This window comes from Vanacampus margaritifer, chromosome 12 (genome assembly GCF_051991255.1).
Source record: "Vanacampus margaritifer isolate UIUO_Vmar chromosome 12, RoL_Vmar_1.0, whole genome shotgun sequence".
Lineage (NCBI taxonomy): Eukaryota > Metazoa > Chordata > Actinopteri > Syngnathiformes > Syngnathidae > Vanacampus > Vanacampus margaritifer.
The window spans coordinates 12,996,644-13,020,033 of NC_135443.1; the positions used below are offsets into that span (position 1 = coordinate 12,996,644).

General features: G+C 39.9%; 1 protein-coding gene across 5 annotated transcripts in view; it reads right to left on the reverse strand.

Moving 5' to 3' along the window:
* Nucleotides 1–308: 308 nt before the first annotated feature.
* The window catches only part of disc1 (DISC1 scaffold protein), a 56,993-nt gene continuing 33,911 nt past the window's right edge, over nucleotides 309–23,390 (reverse strand). For 2 of the 5 annotated variants that reach the window (XM_077581944.1, XM_077581945.1), the window contains exons 11-15: nucleotides 22,132–22,192; nucleotides 15,349–15,592; nucleotides 12,267–12,311; nucleotides 5,836–5,963; nucleotides 309–2,763 (exon numbers count right to left, since the gene is read on the reverse strand). In XM_077581944.1, coding sequence (XP_077438070.1) covers nucleotides 2,574–2,763; nucleotides 5,836–5,963; nucleotides 12,267–12,311; nucleotides 15,349–15,592; nucleotides 22,132–22,192 — 668 coding nt within the window. In that variant the 3' untranslated portion in view covers nucleotides 309–2,573. Of the gene's footprint in view, nucleotides 2,764–5,835; nucleotides 5,964–12,266; nucleotides 12,312–14,197; nucleotides 14,234–15,348; nucleotides 15,593–22,131; nucleotides 22,193–23,390 lie in introns of those variants that run through there. The other 3 variants (XM_077581946.1, XR_013296183.1, XR_013296184.1) reach the window with 3 other exon arrangements.

The following is a 23,390-nucleotide window of genomic DNA, read 5'->3' on the forward strand; positions in this document are numbered from 1 at the left end:
CTGCCTCAAGCTGATAGATGGTGGAGTCTTCTGGCTTGGAAAGTGCTTTTCAGCCTGTCAGCAGTGTGAGGGAGAAGCACTGTGGGGGGGGGGGGGGCACCTCCCGAACACTCAGCTGTGTTTACAAGGCAAGGCTGCACACTGAGGATGAATCCGCCCTGGCCCGCAACACAAAATGTATCGGGATCTTATGGACACAAAGCAACAAGCACACCACCTTCACCGCACGCCATCCGCCACTTTGTCTTCCAATTAGCCACAGCGCCGCTGCCGAGGTGAGATAACAAAAGAAGCTTGTATCCCCTACAGACCTCACTAGAAGGACCTTTATTAGCGTATTGATAACGCCGACATGTCAACACTGCCCCCGCTTGCCTGGAAGGATGCCCACATGGTCTCCGTGAGGGGCCTTCAACAAAGTGGTTACAAAAAGAAAACAGCAGGACACATCATCAGGCAAGACGCTACATGCTGTAATTAGTGAAACAAGATGGGCAATAAATAAAAATTATGGGAATGCACAAATCCGAAACAAGATTATCCCATTAATAATCTACCCCAAAAAATATTTAGCATAAGTCATCATGCAGTCAGTTATGCAAACAGCAGGGGGGTTTTATGCAAACTGATATTTTGTCCTTACATTTTTTTTCTATGCGTGCAAGTATTTAAATAACAAAAGCATAATTAAATTATTGTATATGGTTTAGTATTAGAGCCACACTGTTGCTTACATTTTAACTTTCACTGCCATTGACGGCTATAAACGTCAACATTATATTTTAACTATTTTCATTAGTTTAACACTTTTTTTAACAAGAGTATAAAAAACCTAGAATTTTTTTATTGTAATTTAGAACATATGAAATTTCTGATTAATCGCAAGTTAACTAGTGAAGTCATGTGATTAATTACAATTAAAAACTTGAATCGCCTGACGCCCCGAATATTTAAGAATTTTTTCTCTTTTTGAAAAAAAAATCATTCACTGCCATTGACGGCTATAAACGTCCCAAAAATATTTTAACTGTTTTTAATAGTTTAAAATTTTTTCCCACTTTTGTTAACAAGAGTATGAAAACCTAGAATTTTTTCATTGTACATTTAGAACAGATGTAAAATTTGTGATTAATTATGAGTTAACTAGTGAAGTCATGCGATTAATTACAATAAAAAAAATGTAATCGCTTCTTGCCCCTAATTTTGAATAGTATATATATTTTTAATGAATTTATGGCAGTGAATGAGTTAATACTACAAGATTTAAATTGTAATTTTCATCGAAAAAAATATTACTGGTAAAATCTTTATACTGTATTATGAGAAAAGTCATATTGTATCAAATATGAGGAAAAAAATATCTAAAATAATAAAGTCATATTATATATTTATAAGAAAGAAAATTATATTTGTGTTAAGGATGCTGTCAAGTTCCACTTTAGTACAAGTTTCACAACAATAAAAATCGATGTTTTGGCACATAAACATCAACATCGTTAAATGTTACGTGTAAACACTTGTGTGTCTGTTGCTGGAAAGAACTAACAATGAAATTGATGATTTTTTTGATCGTCAACCATAAGTGTTTTTAACAATATTTAATGTCACGTCTCATACTGTAGAATTTAAGTATTTGTAAAAGTTTTGACAGTTTTGGATTTATTCTTGTTTCTAGAGATGATACCAGGTTATCGGGCCGATGCCTGGTCTTATTTTAAGGTTTTCGGTATTCGTGACGGTGGATCTTGTGGCCGTTTTAGGAACTACAAATTAGAAATCGGAGGAATAGAAAATTAACATTAATTTCATGATTTTTTTGAGGGGGGAGGGGGGGGATTTTATTTATAAAAAATATTAGTGGTATTGATACTTGGTATCAGTGACTACTGGTATCGATCTGAAAAAAGTGCAATCAAACATCCCTACTCGTAACTCTACCGTTCACATAAATGTACTCTTTTTTTTTCTTCTTTTTTTTTTTATCAGTGTAGCCCTGATACTCCTTTGTAATTTCTCCTTCAGTCACAGACCAGAAATATTGCATTTTCACAACAACAGTGTTCAAGTTAGCACCACACACACAAAATGACATAAAAAGTCACAAAACACAGAAAAAGCCACAGGACCTCAAAACCAAAGAGTTAGTTTATGTGCTTGAATCTCTGAGATTGTCTTCTTGGTCCCACATATGATCAAAAAGAGGTGCAAATTTGGGGCTTCAGCGTTTTACATTCTCTGTTTTGGTCACTGAGTATACGGGTTTTTACCTTCAATTGAAAACAATACTTGCAAAATGGTTTCATGTCTTGTTAGCTGAAGGGAAAGTCGACTGAGAAGCCGAAAGGCACATTTGAATTAACAGGTTGTATCCCTGCATGTATAAAAGAAAAATAAGTTGTTTTTGTAAGTAAAAGAAAGCCACAACTGGAGACTTGAATCAGTCCCGCAGGGGGGTCTGCTTGTAAAATGCGTTGAATGTGGCTTTACGTTAAATAGGGACGGGGTCAGTTGTACTGCAGAGCGCAGGTCAGGCTCCCAGTGTGAGTGCTCGTAAACCACAACAAGCGTCTGCTTCAAATGTCCCAGCTGTCACTGAAGTACTGGTCCTCTTCCTCTTCATCCTCCTCATCCTCCTCCTCCAAAATCCCATTTCCCGCAGGGTGGTCATCATCCTGCAATGCATGAACTTGCGTGTCCTCCCTGAGCAGGGTGAGCATGTTTTGCAAAGTGGCTTTAACTTCCTGAACGTGCCTCTCCAGCGACTGTGCGGCGGCAGTTAAGGAAGACTTACACACTTGCATTGATATCAACATAAGTGGCACAAATATCAGGACGAAACATGTAGTGCTCGATGCTTAACAATAATGCGGTGACCCGATGAAGACATCAAAGTCCAATTCGGCCGGCGAACTGATTACTGGGACAGATCATCACGCCGTAGTCGATTTAACCCCGTGCACTTGACGAGTGAATTGCGGCAATTGGCTATTCATGATCTCATCAGTGGTGCAGGGTGGCAGGCAGGACCCGAGCAAAGCTACTGTACGGCTGCATTATTCATCAGCCATCAACGGACGGGATGGAAGCCATCGTCACGGGGGACTTGTTTAACCTGCTTGGAAACCCAAATCAAGCCTGCGAGCGTCCGGCTTAAGCGTTAAATCAAAGGGGCGGTCTGATGGCAGATGGAGCCCGATGGCTCGTTTTACAGATTCAATGGACACAGATTGTCTCCATCCATAATTAAGCGGCCGTTAAAAAAAAACTGAATTCCACAGAAGGTTCGACATCGCAGTGAAGGTTGTTGAACGTGCACTTCAACCACAAAGTCTACATACACTTTAAAAACAGTTGGGTCAAAAGTAACCCAATACATCTACTACTTCCTGAATTTAACACCACTCCTTCATTTCCTGTCATTCATGAGTGGACAAGCTGATTATTCCAGGTGTGTCCGACCTCAGTAACCACGACGACAATGGCCAGACACACCTGGATTAATCAGTTTGTCCACTCATGAAAGACAGGAAACAAAGGAGTGGTGTTAAATTCAGGAAGTAGTCAAGCTATGTAAAGAGCCCGTGTCAAGGTCAATTTGACCCAACTTCCTGGGTTGTTTTATATAAATGACCCCAATGTTTGACCCAAGTAAAGGATCTGTTTAATATTTATGAGTTGTTTTACACTAAAAGATCCATTCCTTGACTCAAGGGAGAGGATCGGTCCATTTTTGACCCAACTGTTTTTAGAGTGTAGCATCCTGAGCCTATTTGATTGCTAACAGGGCACCACAAATGCCAAATATAAAAACATTTAGCTCAAAAACATGCTTTCTGAAATAACAGGCATCCATAGACAGCGATTCGGCACCGGACGAAAACAGCCCGGCCAATCAAATGTCTCTATTTGCGTGACGTCGTCTTTGTGAGCATCGTCACTATTCCGCTCTTTAAGTTATTCCTGCAACAACGACATAAGTTATTCACGACTGTGTTGGATTTTTACTCTGTCTCTGGAAAAAAAAAAAAAAAAAAAGACTTCAACGAATCGCTTTTCTGACGTCACGTCCGCTCTTTGCTCATTGGTTCATTCGACTGTCTGTTAGCTCAGGTTTGCTTTGCCTCAGAAATGCAACTGATAGGGCAGTTTCCAGGCTAATGAACCTCATTTTGCCATTGTTTTTCAGTCCAGTCAGCAAGGCAATTGTTTGGGTCATGTGTATTTTGTCAATCACACAGTTCTCATAACAATTCATACGATAAACTAATTAAAAAGGAATTTAACTGTTGAATTCTCATTCTCAGCCACATCTAATAGCTTGCAGGCATGTTTTGGCATACCAGAACTAGATCGACATCCTACTTCCGTGTCTAAGAATCATGGGAAACGTAGTCCTACTAGCCTAATGCTACGATTGCCAGTCAGACCAAACGCAAGCTTATATAGCTGTATATTTCCAATGATGCAATGCGGAACCAGCGTGAGGTCAAAGGTGCAGCCAGCTCTCAATAGCTGCTGAGACCCAGCAAAAAAGGTTGGATAATGGTGAGTGCATTGCTTTGTTTAGCGCTGTTGAACTGTCAACCAAGATAGATTTAGCTGAAGTAATAACACAACCACCGGTAATCAGATTGACTTACGGTTGAATTTGTTATAAATTTATTGTATATTTGATGTCCAGCGCCATGGTTTTTAATTTGGAAAATCTAGTCACCCTATGCTAACTGCAAAACCACTTTGCTGCCTAAACCATTGACCTAAAGAACAGTGTGTTGGAATATCTATTTTAGATCTACGGTTTATGTCACAAATGGCAATGATGAGAATGGTGGCAAACATGACAAATTTCTCTGGATCTTCGTATTTCTATGGTGCCTGTAGCATCATCATCGGTTCCTGTTCAATTTCTACAAACAAACAATAGCGTCCAGTTTCATAAGTGACCTCAAATATTCACACTCATCCTATTTCTATGAATACAAGAAGCAAAGACGAATGGCACTGAAAACAAGCAAACACAAAGTCCGAGAAGAGTTGAATCAGTCTTTGACATCTTGCTAACGGGGCAACAGGACGTACCGATCCTGATGACATGATGGAAGACTGAAATATCTGATTGAACTGATTGAGTGCAGAAAAGAACAAACAGGAAAAGTGTTTTCAACGGATCTTTGATGGAATGTACGCTGTCTTTTGTACAAAGTAAAGACATTAGTCTCATCTTCAACCCCTTATTGGACTATCAATGAATGAGGAAAACACACTAATCTACATCCAATTAGAGTTCTAATTAGCACGAAAAATGAAGCATTGTGACCTGTAATCAGCTTCAACCCTTCCATGTGACTCATTACCATGGATATTATAATGTTTTCCAAGCCAGATCCAGCAGGCAAGAACAGGTGCTGGGCGGATGGATGGTGTGTGTGTGTGTGAAAAGATGAAGTTGAAGGCTTTGCAGTCGCGAAAGTGACATTCCACTATTTGCCAAAGAGCTGCCCCTGTCTGCCTACTTTAATCTCGGTGCCCGAGAATGGCAGCCCGCAACGGCGGCCCTCCAATAACCTCACTTGGACTTTTACCGTGTTATTTTCTAGGTGGCACATCCTGCCTGTCAAGAGAAACGCGCTGATCCTCGCTCAGCTTCAATTCCGCTGAATGTCAGATACGACAGCTTGAGCTATTTATTCTCCACCAAACATTAGAGAGCTCACATTTGGTAGCGCGCAAGTTGCTAAGCCGCCAGGAAACGGTGGATCTCAAATCTAAATGTTGAAAAAAGAGAAACATTCCGACTGTACTTTTTAACATCTGTATACTTGGAGTGAAAGGATATCAGCCAGGGCCTGATCCCGGTTCAAGATGGCCGTTTGTAAGTCGTCCTCCAAGGTCATTAGTCTGTCACTGATCAGCTCGCAGCGCTCGGCGAGGTCCGCTGCCTCATCATCGCTGGACACATCCTGCTGGGAGAAGGCAACAATGGAAGAAGGAACGATGTTTGAACCAAAAAATCAATTCTTCGTCCTGCTTGATAAGGATAAAAATATTCTCATTATTTCAAGAGGGATACTTATGGAAGCGCCAATGCGGAGTAAACATTTTTGACTGTCAAACGTGTTCAAACGTATTTGCAGATACATTTAAACATATTTAAATACCTTTGAACATACCTGTAGGCTAAATGCTAAAAACATATAATTCCCGACCCCCATAATGCAACGGGGTACGGACTTGCGCAAAACCTGTGCCATTTTGAAGAATGATTCAGAATGGAAATCATGCATTGCAGACATAATAACAAAATGTTGAGGAGGCAGATCTTTTCCTCCGCGTGTTTGTTTTCTTTCGGGTAGTGAGAATGTTGGTTATCCGAATGCAGGCTGGAGATCGATGAACAGTTACTTCGAAGCTTTTATTTTTACAGAATATTCCGGGCACAAGTGAGTTACAGACAATGGGTGCAGCCTCTCACATGTGCGAAGATTACAGAGGACTTACAACATTCTTATACTATCTTGAAGGGCGGTACTACAAAGCCCCCAGCAAACAGTCCACCTGGAGTTCACCGGACATGAGATAAGACTTCAATGACATCATTCAAACACATTGACTTCAAACACAGACAACCATTGCTGTGGAATAGAGGAGGTTTTTCAGTCACGGACGGCGCCTGGCAGAAATTGCACTCACAAAGATACATCCGCAGAAAAAAGCTCTACTGAGGAAATAAGGAAATTAAAACAGTTATGACTAAATCTGGCAGAAGCTCCTCTTCAAAAACCATAAAAATGACTAATAAAAAATGTTTACTTGCTCATAACATATTGGTATATTGTAGGCCACTCGTGCGCAAGTCAACACGCTGTGGCATTATGGGAAGAAATGCTATGTTTTTAGCATTTAGGCTACAAGTTCGAACGCACTGTACTTGCAATGCATTATTTGAAAATACGTTCAAACGGGTTTGCCAATCAAAAATGTTTACTCCACATTGGCAGTTCCATGCTTCGGTAGGATACGCAATTTCCACTACACTACAGTTTTCTCACACATGTGTATGCGCATATATGCAGTACATGCAAATACAGAGGAAATGTGGTGGTGCATGTTGCTGCCTTTCATACAGCTAGCGTGGGTTGTTTATTGGCTGGAGGACGTGTCCGGCGTGTATAGTAATGACACTTTTTAGAATTAGTCTATTTCTTTGAATTCACCTGCATTTATTAAATAATACAATGCAGTACTGTTTTCATTATGAAACATAAACATGGTGGGTGTTTTGTTTTTTTGTTGAGAAGAAGAAACAATGCCTGGAAATCTCCTTTTACTGCCTGTATAGATTGACCAATCACAACATTTTCATCACTTGCACAATCTAATGCGACCAATTTAAGAACGTCTGCCAATACAAAGGATAATAACGTTCACTTTTGATTGATACTCTGAAATGTACAAACCTAACCATATTAATTAATTATTTTATAGTTTGCATTATAATTGACAGAGAACTGAGTGTAATAATTAGAATCTGTCATGTCGCTAAATGACAACCACGGTTTTTAACATACTGTTCAGCTAATACCTCTCTGATTGTGTCAGTTTGAATTTGGTACATGTAGTTGTATTTTTCAAAGAAGCTGTAATGATCCATGGTTATCCGGTACACATCGTTGAAATGTTAATAAGTAAAGTAAGATCCCACATAGAATGTAGCGTACAACTGTGAATCATAACAACAACAACAAATGTTCACATTGTGGAATAGCTAACTAATTTGCTCCCAAAAACATATAAATATGTTCTATTTTATATATTACCATACTCCCAAAGACATATTTATACGTTTTTGTTATTTATTTATTTATTATGCTAGAACATAGGCGTCAAACTCCGGACCTGGAGGGCCGCAGTCCTGCAGGTTTTGGATGTTTCCGTTCTCCAACACAGCTGATACATGAGCAGCTCATCAGCAAGCTCTGCATAAGCCTGAGAACGATCCTGCTGATTGGAATCAGCTTGTGTTGGAAGAGGGAAACCTCCAAAACCTGCAGGACTGCGGCCCTCGAGGACCGAAGTTTGACACCTGTGCGCTTGAGCATACAAAAGGCTTTGATGCAGCCTCTGAGCTGAAGAGAATGCTTGAAACAATGGTAGTTATTACAAAAACGGCCAGCAGGTGGCAGCAGAGTATAAGAGATCAACCAGGGCCATGTTGCAACAACCTCTTTTCCCCACTTTTAAACAGATTTGTGAATAATGATGAAGCTTAATTGCTTCAAAACGGTGCTAATTGCGGCAAAACGGAAACAGATAGAAATATACTTTATTTCCTGATGAAAGACGAGGCTCTAATGTTTCTTTTGGTAGGTTCCATGTTTTTATAGCTATAGAACACAATATTCTGTGGGCCTTGCAAAATCAATCAAAATCCAGTAAAACAGCCGGGAGCGAAGGGGGTTGCTTTAGTGAAAATGGCTGTGAGTGAATGAGTTAAGTAATAAAACTTCATTAATCTCTTTAGCATGGATTTGCATTTTTGTCTGGATGAATGTGCTCTAACATGAACCCCTAAGTGCTTTGATACGTTAACCAAAAGAAAAAAGGAACTTTTTTGAGCCATGTGTCCTCAATGTTTGTGGCAGGATTTACATACGCTTTGTTGCTAAATAAAACGCCAGTTATAAATGAATTATAGTGCTTTTTTTTTTGGACGAGAATATATGGTTGAGATATCTCTGGTAAGATGCCAAGGTCATAAAGTCCACAGTAAACATCAAGGTTATGCGGCACAGGTGACCTGGCCGTGCTGCGGCCGAGTGTGGAGCAGTGCATGATGGGAAAGTCAGTTTAGATGTGGGAGCAAAGTGCAGTAGGGCACTTAAGCATTGAGGGAACAGAGCTGGCCATAATTAGAGCAGCCTCTTTTGAAGACATCGTGTCCTAGTTTTTTTTTTCTTTTTTTTTTATCGGGCAAGAAGAACACGTACACACAAGAGTACACACATACACTTAAATCAAACACTGTGTTCCCGTCAAAGGAGTTACATCTGACTCATGGCTGCAGGTAGAAAATATCATCTCCCTGCAGCTCAAAGGTGTCACAACAATGAGAGGAGAGTCCATTCTCGGCATTGCGAATAAATAGCACTCCCAACATAAACAAACAACTAAAAGCCTAGAGGCACTACATGGTGATGTACCAGCCACCTCCGAAGCAATTGAGATTAACGAACAAAAACAGCCCAGGTAATGATTCCAGATAATGCCTTCAAGATAACATTCTCCTTCGTGAGGCACTTTAAGTGTATGTCAGTCCTCGCAACATATGAAACTAGGATTCATGTCCTTCATCAACAAAAGGAAAGCCAGTCGAGCTAAAGCGCCGCTTTGCTGTTTGTTTTCAGGCTGTAAAGGTTAGCAGCTTCTTTAGCAGATAAGAGCGCCGTGTTTGTGTAGCTGATTGATTCTATTCTCCAGCCTCCAGTCGCTCTTGCTGAAAGTCAATACGACCTGAGGAGAGAAAGCTCAATGTACACACTGTGACATTCTTGATAGGTTTGTTTGTCACTTTTTTCTACAAAGGAGATATTCACCCGTTCAACAGCCGTCAACGTCATGCACACAATGCACTCTTCTTGCTATTGACGAATGTGATTTCACTGTCACTGGCATGTCACACTGTATAAGTGAGACTTGCCAGCGCCGGCACTGCATAGCGGCGGCTTGATGAACATTAGTTTTAATGCTCAGGGACCCCCGGTAAACAAAGCAGGCGTAATCAAATTATGTAGAAACGCAATACTCGGAGATGCACGCAAGCCTTGTCATCGTTATCTCGGCAATCAAGACTCCAAGGCAGCACGTGACTGTTGTGCCCCTTCAGGGGGCTGCAGTCAGACACTGTAGAATGCAGAAACCTTGCACCAACATTCATAGTCAGGTTGACTTAAAAACACAAAACAATTATACATGGATACTTGACTCATTTAACCATTTTCAGCAGTTAATATTTTTGTTCAGCAGTTAAGATTTTTGTCCAGATTGAATTTGATAACTTCGTTACTTTTCATGTGCAATTAATACCTTTTAAAAGCTATTTTTTTCTACTTGCTGTCCACTGAAGATGACATCACCTGAGGAAGTAGGTAACGACCAATTATGGCTCTGATTGGTTTTGTTGACCAAACCCCAAAAAAACAGGTGAGCCATGATTGGTCGTTACCCACTTCTTCAGCACAGGTGATGTCATCGTCAGTTTTTAAAGGTATTAATTGTACATGAAAAATAATGACGTTATCAAATTCATTCTGGACAACAAATATATATTTGTTTACTGCTGCCCCACTAATCTAAACACAGCATTGTGATTAATATTGTGTTTGAAGAAAATAAGCAAAATCAACCTGCTTTTAAGTAATCCATCTCAAGGGGCGGCCATTTTGTCACTTGCCGTCGACTGAAAATGACATCACAGTTGCTCATGGCTCAGGTACCGGCCAATCACCGCTCAGCTTGCAAACATCACATGACTAAACTCAGAAAACATGTGAGCCGCGATTGGTCGTCACCTGTGGAACTGTGATGCCATTTTCAGTTGAAAGCAAGTGGCAAAATGGCCGCCCCTTGAGATAGGTAAAAAAAAAAAAAAGGATTTTGCTGCTTAATTCATATTCCACAAACCCACTATGAATAGGAATGCCATCTTTAGACTTGTGGGGTGTGTCTAGAACATATTGTTGTACAGAAATTTTTGACTTCCATTACCAAAAAGTAGTACACATTAAGTACATAATATAGAGTATACTTACGTATACATAAGTTTATTTTTCGAGTGTGCTTATTCTTGTACTAAAAGTAAACTATTTTAGTCCTCTTAAAAGTATACTTAAGTATATTATAAAATATATGAATAAATACACTTAAGCATACTTTCAAGTACACGTTATAGTATATTTAAGTACACTATTAAGTATACTTGAAAGTATACTTATGTCCACAGCAAAAAAAGCCAAGTGATTAATTGACTGGGATCGAACCAGCATACACCGGTACTTTAACCTCCAGGCTACTCAGCCACATGATCCTTAGGGCTTTATAAATAAATGTAACCTATAATGTTGGTTCCTTACCGAGTGCCTTCTAAGTACATAATAAAGCAGGGGTGCCCAAGTTCGGTCCTCGAGAGCCCCTATCCAGCCTGTTTTCCATGTTTCTCTCCACTAACACACCTGATTCATGATCAAGATCGTTATCAGGCTTCTGCAAAACTTGCTGATTAGCCGATCATTAGATTCAGCTGCGCTGCAGGAGGGAAACATGGAAAACAGGCTGGATAGGGGCACCCCTGTACTACAGTATGTGAACTTTTAGTATATGTTTTAGTATACTTACAAGTACACTTAACATTTACTTGGTGCAGTATACTTCAAATAAGTACAAGAAAAGCAAACTGGATGTATATTCTCCTAATTTTGAGCCTACTTCAAGGATACTTAAATATACTTCTTTTTGGTAAGGGTTCCCTTTTACCACAAGCAAGTACTGCTTTCAGTATCACGTGTGCGCTGGTGCTTATCCAAACTGACTTTTTTCAAGAGGCACATGTGGCTATCCAAAAGCAGGAATCTAACGATACCACGTTCATTTGTAAATAATTAAAAGTGTTTCGTTTAGATGTGTAACACCAGAATCCCATCAAAGCAAATGGTCACTTCATACTTATTGCCAGTTTGCCACCGCCGTGCAAAAACGAGGAGGGTACTAAAAGAACCTTGGGAGGATAAAAGAACAATTAGAAGACATTAGAAGGAAATTGAGTAGTGCTGAAACACACACGCGCACACACAAATCAATCTCCATTGCGGCGGCGGGGCAGCAGCTTGGCAGCAGCTAAGTGGAAATCATTTACTTAAAGTCATTACGGAAAGGAGAAAGAGGTCAGAATGTGTTCTTGGCAGAGAATTCGGCTCTGCCACAAAGCCGATGTCGTCAACACCACCAGGATCAAGTTGGCAACTCAATAGTGTTAGATTTGCATTACCTGAACTACAATTCACATTTAAAATATGAACTTGTAAAAAAATAAATGAAGAAAAGTCTTTAAATAGTAAAAGACAGAGTTCACCACAAAAAATTCACAGAGGTCATGTTTGAGTCAAGGTCAACTCGTGGATTGATTGTTCAGTGTCCCGGCACACGACCATCAATAAAAGTTTAATTAGAGTGAGAACATTCAGGCACACAGTGACGCAATTAACATTACCAACCTGTGGGTTGTTATCCTCCATGCAGAACAAAAACTCCTCCAATTTCTGCAACAAAAGGGAAACGTTTGTTGAAGCCACACGGACGTAAATCGGCTCATGAATTATTGAAAATACAATTTACGTGGCTTGCCGACTACGTGTGAGCAGCAGGGCATCGTAATGATGTCGGAATTATTCATCAGCAAATTGTGACGAGAGAACAACAGACTAAATGGCTCATCTGGACAGCAGATTCCTTTGTTAGTATTCAAAGTGAGGTAATTATCTCACGCAGGCCAACATATTGTTTGTGGCTTCGGGCTATATGCTCATACTGTATGTAAACGTATAAGCAAAGGTTCAATTATAAGTTTTAATTAAAAAGTTGTGCGACAAATACTGTACAAGTCATTAAGGTTATATTTTTGAATAAACACGAGTGAAGTTCACCTGCAGTTGGGCGGAGCTGTTTACTATGGTCACGCCAATTTATGGCATTCCATTTTAATGTGTTTATCGAGAGTAAAAACTGTAATTTTGCTGTCATCCAACCAGATGATTTCACTCATTAGATCCTATCCCACAGCAGCATAATCTGTCACATAGTGTTTTGTGGAACTAAAAAAATGAGACTAGCTTTGAAGACAGTTATTATTTTCTTGCATCCAAGCCATAATAATCTATCAGGATAAAAACAAAATGTTAAGGGCTTTGATCTAGTCATGTTGTCATTCAAGTCAAACAGCAGTAATTGAATTAAACATACATGAAATGGAGGAAGCAATTATTATTTTTTTAAATCAGCGCTACACACTTCCTAACCAGCCGTATGAAGAAAAAATTCTATTTTTTTCTTTTTACATTTTCTATATATTTTTATATTTGTTGTAAACCAAAATATTCTTCAAAAAAATGCTGATAAAAATCAATTATGTGTTTCCCACAAAAAAACGGAGGTTAGATCGGCCAAAAAATAATGAGAATGAGTATACAGCGTGCATTCACAGTCGATAACATTCTGACATGACATGTCAAGGAAGCTGAAACATACTCAACGTAAAACTAACCTAACAAAATAAAGTTGACCAAATACAGTAATACATTGACGGCAATGCAAATAAATAGCCTTAGTACTTTTACTTTGAAGTTCACCCACGTCGTGGCGTGATTGCTAGCTTGACTTCCCTTTTAGACGTTTCTTTGATTAACATTATAGTTGCGACCAACATCAACACAACGCTATCCCGGACTCGTGTTCAATCGCTAATTTAGGACGCTAAGAAACCGCCAATTAATTACGCTGTCATTGTGTGAAACGGCAGAAGTCTCCCACGTAAGCGGCTAGCGGTTAGCATGAGTGGCTAGCTGACGGCTGGTTAGTAAGTTTGACAGCTGGTACCTGACTTACACATTTGCCCTTTAAAAAAGAAAAACATTCAACTCAAAATGTCAAGTTTAGCTGTTTAGATTATAGAAACTTAACTTTAAGCCATTAATACCTTGTTATTTTACACATGAACCATGTAGAAATAAGAATGTTTTCTGCCTCATATTGCACTTAAAAATTGTGTTCCTAAATCCTAAATTTTAACATTTTGAATAGATTTTTTTTTATGGAAAAAGCGCTTTACAAAATAAATGAAGATAAAGTACTATTTATCTTCTTTTTTTTTCTTTTTTTTTTGCTGATCCGAAAAACGATCCGATCCATGACTCAAATCCGTGATCCGATCCGAACCGTGACTTTTGTGATCTGCTGCACCACTATTCTATTACAATTAAATGATCATTAAATTTATATATTTTTTAATGAATGGAAGGGTGACTCAGAGTGTGGGCTTCCATTTAGCTGCCCATCCCTGCTATAGGGTTTGCGCACGTACAACCTAAATCTTGTTTATAACTTGGGGGGCTGAGGAATGAACTGTGCACAGCTTGGTTGGCTCTCTCACCTTCGACTTCTTGGAGAAATGTTAGGAGAGGCTAGGCTTTAGCAGGGAAACAAAAGCAGAGAGAAACAAAAGGAAAGCAGAAAGTAGATTCGTGCGGTTCATATAATGCAGTCAGGCAGTGCAAGGTAAAGAGGACACTAGTGCAAAATGTAGATTTCGGGTTGTTATACGCTACAATCGGTGGAGAGTAAGAATCTGTAAAGGGATTGTCATTCATACATACTATTTCAATGGGGTAGGAGAATTTCTTTTAATGATCTGAAGTCCTGTTCCAATGCCAGTGTTGTTTTGAATAGAATCAAGTATGGATGGATGTAGCTCAACTTCTCACAGCGAATAATCAACAGTGCCTCTGCTGGTTGCAGTCAATTAGTGCACCGCCAATTTTGCCACATAGTTAATCAACGCCTTTCAGTAATCAGTTTCAGAAATTAATTGATTGTGCCCATCCCAAGCCCTCAATGGCAAAACTGACACACTTATCACATAGCCCAACAACACATGCTGAGATAGGCAATTTGAAATTCAGAACATGAGCTGCTGCTGGAAAAACTGCAAATATTGCATTTCTGGGAGGCAATGTAGCAAATATAGCCTCACCCAAAAAACAAAAAAAAAAACATGTCTGGCATGTTTTTTTCCCCTTTTTTTCTTATTTTGATAGCTGCCGGCTATGTTGACTTTGTTCTTATCTCAGACGAGACTGTCAGACTTCGTGGGTGGAGGCAAGTGTGAGGAGAGGAGTGAATGATTCGATCTCTGCCCTGGAGCAGCGGCTTCAAATCACTTGTGGAATAGTAACCACGCACGCACACGCCCACAAGCATCCTCACTAACAACACACGTGATCATGAACAAAATGGTAACATTTGTAAAATCAAGGTTTGCCTCTCAAATGTCTTTTTTAAGCGCTCATCTTAATTAGTGTTGATGTACAAAATGAACGCGTTTATATGTGAATCCATATTTGACCTTATAGAGGCAAGAATGTGTGTAAGGGACATGCAAAAGCTGAAACGTCACAAAGGGCCATGTTATGAGATGTAAATCTCATTTTACATGCGTGGGAGGAACTACATGTAAACACAGGCATGACATATATAGTTAATAATACATTGCCTCGTCAACACGACATGGAGCGGTTGTGTTACCTTGGTGAACTCTGAGTTCTGTAAATTGGCCTCGGGACACCAGCGGCCGCCTAAAGCCGTCAACATGGCGCTGTCTTCTTCCTCTTTGGCGCACACTTGAGTTAAAGCGCTGCCGGTCGTGGCGAGATGGTCGTCCGCGTCCGCTCCGCTGCAGATAGACGTCCGCAGCTGCAGGCCTCGCAAGAACAAGTGACACGCTTCCAGGTCGGCTTCCCAAATCCGCTCCAAGCCCGAGCAGCTACAGCTGACATCAAATGAAAATGTGAGACTGTGTCGTATTTTCATTCAGTAATCTTATCCAAGCATGGTACACAAGTCACAAATGGCATTATCATTATGAGAAAAGCAAATTGTATTTGTGATTAAAAATGTAAGCAAATACAGTGAAACCATTCGCGTATTCACCTTAGCACTGATTTTTTTAGGAAAGCTCACTCTTTGTTTTTTGGTGAAAAATTCACATACAGTGATACCTTGAGATACAAGATTAAATTGTTCCATGACTACACTCATAAGTCGTAACTCACAAAAAAAACATACTGCAAATCATATTTCCCGCTGAAATGAAAAAAATCTGTTCTGCTTCACCCCAAAAAAATCCAACAAAAATGTTGTTTATGTTTTCGAATAAGAAAAAACGTATCACTCTATAATTTAGTTCATAAAAACAAACAGCAGTGACATAATTGAATTTAATGTAAAGACTAAAACGGTTTTTGCCATATTTTTTTAAATTCAAATGGCCATTGTGCAGCTCCTTCTGGTGTGTGCACCTTGGCCACATGGGGGCAGTGTAATTCAGACATAAAAATATACATAGAGCCGATTAACCCTACAAAGCCAAACGTATCATTTTAAATACTCTCTTTCAGATTTTTGGAAATACTAATATGTTTGACATGTCTGTTAGTGTTTATTATTATATTTTTGACAGTAATAAATGTACAAATTTAAATTTAAAAATGAAATTTTCTCTTATATATTTCATGGTTCCAGCTTTATAGGGTTAAAACGCCTCAGTACGTCGCAGTATTATTAGCCATTCTTTGCAGAGGATCAAGAATATATAATTGTGATATTATGTCAATGTAGCTGACTACATGTGTTGCTCCACTGTTTATCTTCAAACATTTGTTGCTTTAAGGATTATGACACTATTAAGAACTGCTGCTTGTTATGAAGTGAGTTGAGTTGACTGACACTATACAGTGCTTGTATGTTGCATTTTTACTCACAAGTCAAGGCAAAACAATTGGAATAAAAAATGGCTGGTATCTAAAAACACACAGTCAAGTCAAGTAACCACAAAGTGCTTGGCCGCCGTTTGTCTTTTTAGGCAAATAAACAGTTTATGGGGGTTTTCACTGTTTGTTACTGTAGTGTACATACTGTAAGGTGTGCATTTATGGTCATGAAACAAAAGTTGTGAAGAGTGGCTGAGCCAAAATGAATATTTAAAAACAAACAAAGTGATGACAGGGAAGATTATGTTATGTCCTCGATGAGGTCAGAGTAGAAGTTCAGCTTGAGGACAAGAAGACTATTGAGTTCCAACACCCCCTTTTTTTTTACTCTCTCTCGTCCTGACCTTGTGACTTCAAACACATTGAAAAGTCATCCATAAATGAGCAACATAGTCATTGATCAACTGCTGGGGTTTCCATTGTTACAGCAGGAAATCCAATACATTCACATAATAAACATGCATCCATCCATTTTCTAGACCGCTTGTCCTCATTAGGGGGAGCTGGAGACGATCTCAGCTGACGTTAATCGACATCAACTTCCCTAACTTTGTTTCTAGGTATACGTTTTGTTACCATTTAATCTCCAGCATTACCTTGGAGTTCATGATGGTGATGTATGCAAAGCTAAATTTCCTTGAAAGAAAAAAAAACATCCACACATGATTCACCTCAGATCTCTGACCTTTTTGTGAGCTTTTTATTTATTTTTTATTGCCCTTTGTCTTTTCCTGACCTTTAGTCAATGCATCATTTCCAAAGATGTGTGGCCGCAGGTGACATTTTGGCAACCAAATGTATTGACCTTATTTCTCAATATTTTTTAATCTCACTCCAAACAGAATGGGAAAATGTCACACTCAAAGGAAAAGACGTATTACTTCAGCCATCCAAAAAAAAAAAATGTTTCTAGGATTCCATCATGTGCAGGAAACAAATGAAGGGTGACAAGATGTGGGGAGAAATGTAACTGTGATGCTCCGAGACATCATGTCAGTTGAAATGGCCTCCATTTCAATAAACCCATTTCTATTTTCAGCCCTGTCGCAAACTTTCAAAGGGAAAATGATGGGGGGGGAAAAGTCCTCCTCCAAACTAACAAACTTTTATGCTAGTTTGTATTTTACAAATAACGCCATCAAGATTATTCTACAGAGGCAATTTCTAAAGCAAAATGTGTGCGGGCAGTGTGAAATCTCTTCCCCGTATTTGGTGGGCTTGGGTAGTAATGAAGTGCCTGAAAATTGAATTCCACTTCTTTTTTTCTTTTTTTACAGCTCATCTCCAGGCTGAAAAAGGCTGCCAGCTCCGTGCCCTGCCAGTGGCCTGCCCATCAGCCCTCGCCGAACCTTCATTTTGGCACACAGGTGAGATAGAAAAACTGCTCATCCCAGCAGTCCTGCACTCAGCGATTTAGCACTCAGCACTGCTTCTTCTCAATTGTGTGAAAGTGGCCTGCACCCATTGAGCCATGCCATTGTTGCGTTTTACCTTTTTTGTATCGGTACGCACACACAAATAATTCGCTGTGGGGAATTAATTAGCAAATCTTCTCAAAATGTCAACGCTGGGTACGTCTATGACAAAATGTCCCCTCACTGTGATTGCTGCTTTGAAGGCTTTGTGCTAAATAGTCAAACAACACAACAGCCCCTGAGCATCCCTGTGAAGGTGGCGTCCTGGTGTGTATCCGTATCAACTCCTAAACAAGGGGTTAATTGGTGGCAGCAACCCAGCCCGATGTCTGACAGTGACTGGGTGTGGGCGTGTTGCTTCGTTGTCTTTGGTCCCCAACTCCTTAAATCTTTTGTTTCAGGCTCTTAAGGTTACACATATGAAAAATAAGAAACAGGCCAGAAAATAGAAACTTGTACTCACACAGTGCATTTAAATAAACAAGAGCATGTGGTTATGGCACGTAATATTTTGTTGGTGAATTATCTCAAATAAACTATTCTTATGCTGTATACTGCTACTTACAAATTTTATTTTTCCGCTTCTTTGTCACATCCTTTGAATGTTTTTCCGTCAGCTTTGACCAGTTAGCTTCAAACATAGACTGAATTACGTTTTCCTAATCAGCAGGAAAATGTCTGCTTCTTTTTTCCCCAGAAGTGTTCGGGATTGTTTGGCTCTTAATTTTTATTGATTTATTTTTGCAAAACCGTAAGCAAACAAGAAGAGAAAATGTAGGATATATTGGTGCTAACCATGTTGCTGTTAACTAACACCGTGACTGATGTTGAACGTGAACAACGCATATTTATGGCCGGTTTGCTAACGGCGGGTTAACCAGTGGTTATAATAACCAATAATGTGGTAGATGCCACGGACTTCCAACTTCCACACATCAGCGTAGTTTCCGGCCACTGATGGCCGCATTCCAACACTCGCACCTCCACCCCTGCGCCCCCGCCCCCAACCGCGCGCTCCCAGGGTGTCTCAACTCTTTGAAATGCTTCGGACAACTGAGACGGACACACTTCACACTCCGCACCCGTCGACGTGAACGCGCAAGAACTGGGACGTGGCCCACAAAGCAGGAAACGGAAACAAAGCTGATGTGTGAAAACCAGGAAGTCGGAAGTCCCGCCTCCTCCGTGGCATACACCCCATTGAATTTGAAGCCAAAGATTGTACGTATTTCTTCGCAGCAGATCAAGATTGCAATCAATGAAACATCCATCTTTTGTCCTCCACTAATCCGAGTGCCTTTCACGGGGTGTAGCAGACAAAGCAGTGATATCCAGACTTTCCTGTTGTTGACACCTTCTCGAGTTCCACTGGGAACACTGAGGCATTCAAGGTGCTTTACTGTCATATGTACAGAAATGTGTTGCCTGCATTTAAGGTGCAATATCTCTGTGGAGCAGTGGACGACTACCGTGTAGCCACTGGGGACCAAATTCAGATTTTTGTTCAAGGTGTAAACAAATAAAGACTTTCTAGCAGCAATGCTAACCACTTACATTAGCTAAAGGTACCAGACTTTGAGGGCTCTATTTTCATAGATGCTAAATGCAGAAATGCTGCCGTATCCTGATTTCCATGCATGTGCAAGCTTTTGAGCTTGTTTGGGAATTTGGCGGGATAGATGCATGAGCCCTGCATCTTATTCTTAATGAGGGAACCTGCTTATATTGTCTTGTGCCCCATGAGCAAAATTGCTCCGGTCACACGTAGATCGCTGTGAGTGCACCACATTTTAGCCAATGGAGTCATCTGTGCTCACACCCACAATGGCACAAGCAGCCCTTTTGTAAACGCACCAGCTTCCAGCGCATCTTTGACACTGCCAATAGCCGGTCTATCCTGCCTCTGACGCACCAGTCACAGAAATAGAGCCCTCGGTGTCAAGTGGGCTGTAGCACAGCACAGATTGCCAAGTGTGGGTACATCCGAAGGGCGGGTCCGGACAACCCGCAGAAGGCAGACATTTATTTTCCTTTGCTGTATCCTCAACCTTGTCCTCTCCTCGGCTGCGCAATTTTTGTGATGTTAGTTGAGAGTAGGAACATTGATCAACTGGGAAATCATTCCTTTTGACTCGGTACAGTGACCACATCACTCACACTCTGTCCTTCACCGCAACTTGTGAATCACACAATTTTTGAGTCACTATTTTACTCCCTTGCAACCTTGGGGCAAGATCCACTATTTGCCTTCAATTGTATACACACAAACAACCCATCCACAAAACATTACAACATTAGACGAGATTACAAAATTGGTGGCAGCCCTGGCAGTTGCGTTCATGCAGATCCCTGAAAACTGTGCCTTTAATAGCGCCTTTCATTTTACAAAATCCATAAAGTGCATTCAAATGTGTTAATTTGTAAGGAATGGGAGAAGGCAGACTTAATTGTGTCAACATCTCACATAGCAGCCACTGAGCAAGAGGTGCTAATAACATGGTGAGAAGCAAGGCATTGACTATGGGAGGGAGTGTGATGGATGATGCATAGCGCGGTGAAGGCTTGGTGAGGTGGACGGTTTGATTTCTGGGAGGTTTTTAAAGCAGCCATCCGAGCAACCGGGGTTGCTCTGTTCGACACAATTCACACGTGGCAGATGCTGCTGGGATGCTCCCACAGCGCCCTTAGCTTGAACTCAAAAAGCATGTTTTTTTTTACTGTTTTAATAGCCTCATTCTTTGTCATTTGCATTACAGTTATACCACAGAAATAATTAATAGAACCCAATCTTATTTGAAGATTATTATTTTGTTCAGTGTGCATTTTGTCCATGTGCATTGACATTAAATGACTGAGCGGCTCCTCTGAATACAATGTTCTTGTCCTAGTGACACATTTGCAACATCGGTGCAGCGTTGACATCCGGTTTCAGTCTTTAGTAAGGAAGAGATAATTGCCTTCTTTCAGCATCCGTCGCCACGGAGACCAGACGTCTCACCAGCATTTCTCCCTCCCCCCACCTTCCTCCCTATCCTCACTTCCCGTCACCGCAGCACTCCATCATCAGTGATGTACATTGAAGCAGACTGATAACATTTACAGTGGATGATGGATGTGCTTGCGTGTGTAGAAAGAAAGACGTGTTAATGTGCCAGACGGGAGGGAGTATTATAGGAATCCGCTGGGCCTTACCTAGAGCTCTATTGTTATTTTTGTGGCTATGTTTGCTTCACAGGACACAAATCTATCAAATTACTGGCTTGAATGAAATAAATGTTAGATTTTGTATCAAATTGGTGAAGATACCGTTTGAAAAAAAAAAGCTACTGTAAACTGCACTGAAGCAAAGGCGTCAGCTGCTAATGAAAAATTTATTTCTGAAAAACACATTTGAGCAAGAGAAAAGTGACTCAAAGTTACTGGCTGCTGCCGTTAAGCAGATGAAAGCCGTTGTCAGGGGATTTAATAATGAAAATGTATATAAAATTTTAAATGTAATAAGATCACAGTACTAGACACAAGGTCTGACAATATAATCCTAATTCTTAGCTGGTGTTACTTTATCATGCTTCGTCCATCTTGAGCAAAAAAAAAAAAAAAAATCCTACTTTAGCAATATTTTGTAATTTATTCAAAGTTATTGAAATATTCCCCAGTTTCCTCCCACGTTCCAGAAATATGCATGTTAGGTTAATGGAACACCCGCAGGTGTGAATGTAAGTGTGAATGGCTGGCTGCGAGTGTACCCCGCCTCTCGTCCAAAGTCAGCTGAGGTGACTGACCTAAATGAGGACAAGCACTATAAAAAAAAAACTGACTATTGGTGGAATCATTTTGCATCACACTGCTTAAAGACAAGAGAGAAAATTTACAGGGGGGGTGGAATTATTTACTGTAAATAAAGGTAAAGGAAATCTGTAGCAGCTGGGGTAGAAGCTGTCAAATAACCCATTTGAGATATAGAGAGAAAAGTGAGAATGGCTATGAGAAACAAATCACATGAGAGAAGGTGTGAGAACATGAGGTGGTGAGGACAATGGAGGTGAGTCCTTGGGGGAGGTTCTTCTTTTTATGCCTTTATCCCCCCCCCCCCCCCAGTTCCTGTATAAAAAGGGCTTGCTTACCTGTGCAGTCTGTCTTCCAATAGCTCAGTATACTTGATGGCATTGTCTTTCAGCTGGCTTTCTATGTGTAGAGAATACAGGAAGAAAATAGCACATTAATTTACAATTTATTTAATTCGATGACACGGTATATCTTAGCAACAAATCACAACTCTAATACAATTAACTCATTCACTGTCATTGACAATTTCAGATGTAAAAAATTCATTTGAACTATTTATGTTAGTTTAACATTTTTTCCACTTTTAACAAGAGTATGAAAACCTAGAAAAAAGTTGTTATTGTACATTTAGAACAGATAGAAAATTTAACTATTGAAGTGAATTAAAATGTTAAATTTTAATCACCTGACGACCTAATTTATAATTTTGTTATTTTTTATAATATTTTTGAAAAATCTAATTTTTAATAATCTTTTCTTTTCGTTTTTAAAATAATCTTTTTTCAAAAAAAGAAAAGATTATTAAAATTAGGGCATCAGGAGATTAAATTTTTTAATTGTAATTAATCGCATGACTTCAATAGTTAACTCATGATTAATGACAAATTTTATATCTGGTCTAAATGTACAATATTTTTTTTCAGATTCTTGTTAACAAAAGTGGGAAAAAAAATGTTAAACTAATAGAAACCGTTAAAATGAATTCTTGACGTCTCTAGCCGTCACTGGCAGTGAATGAGTTAAAACCCATTGTCCTGAAGTATATTGTGGATCATCACAGTTGCTGAGGCTATTGTTTGAGAGTGCAAAAGAAGATAATCTGTCTTTCTTTGTCTCTGGACGAGCACATACTGTACTTGAGAAAAGACAGACTCAAACTTGAGATGGCTAGAGGGCAAGAGAAGATTTGATCAGTGTCCTCATATCGCACCAGTCTTTCTGCAGGGCTTTGAACCGGACGGCGAGCGCGTGTTGTTTCCTGTAGCCCCCTGTCAGCTGTGAGCTGTGCCTGAGGACGCAGACGCAGGTTTGACCGAGCATTAGTTAGGGAGCTAGCATGAAGGCGAAGGCAGACTGAGCGTCGTTAATGAGCTCATGTATGAAACATGAAAGTATGCCCCCCTGCAGCAGCACATCTTTAAACACAATGGGAGCCATTTATATCCAATTGCTCCCTCATTTGAAGAGTTTATAGCGAAATGATTCAAGGACGGTTCGATTCTCTTATGATACGGCTCAGTTCCGGAAGGTATGATGCAATGACTTTTTTTGTTGTCACTTAACATACATTTGAATGAACTCACTGTAAAATTGTTAT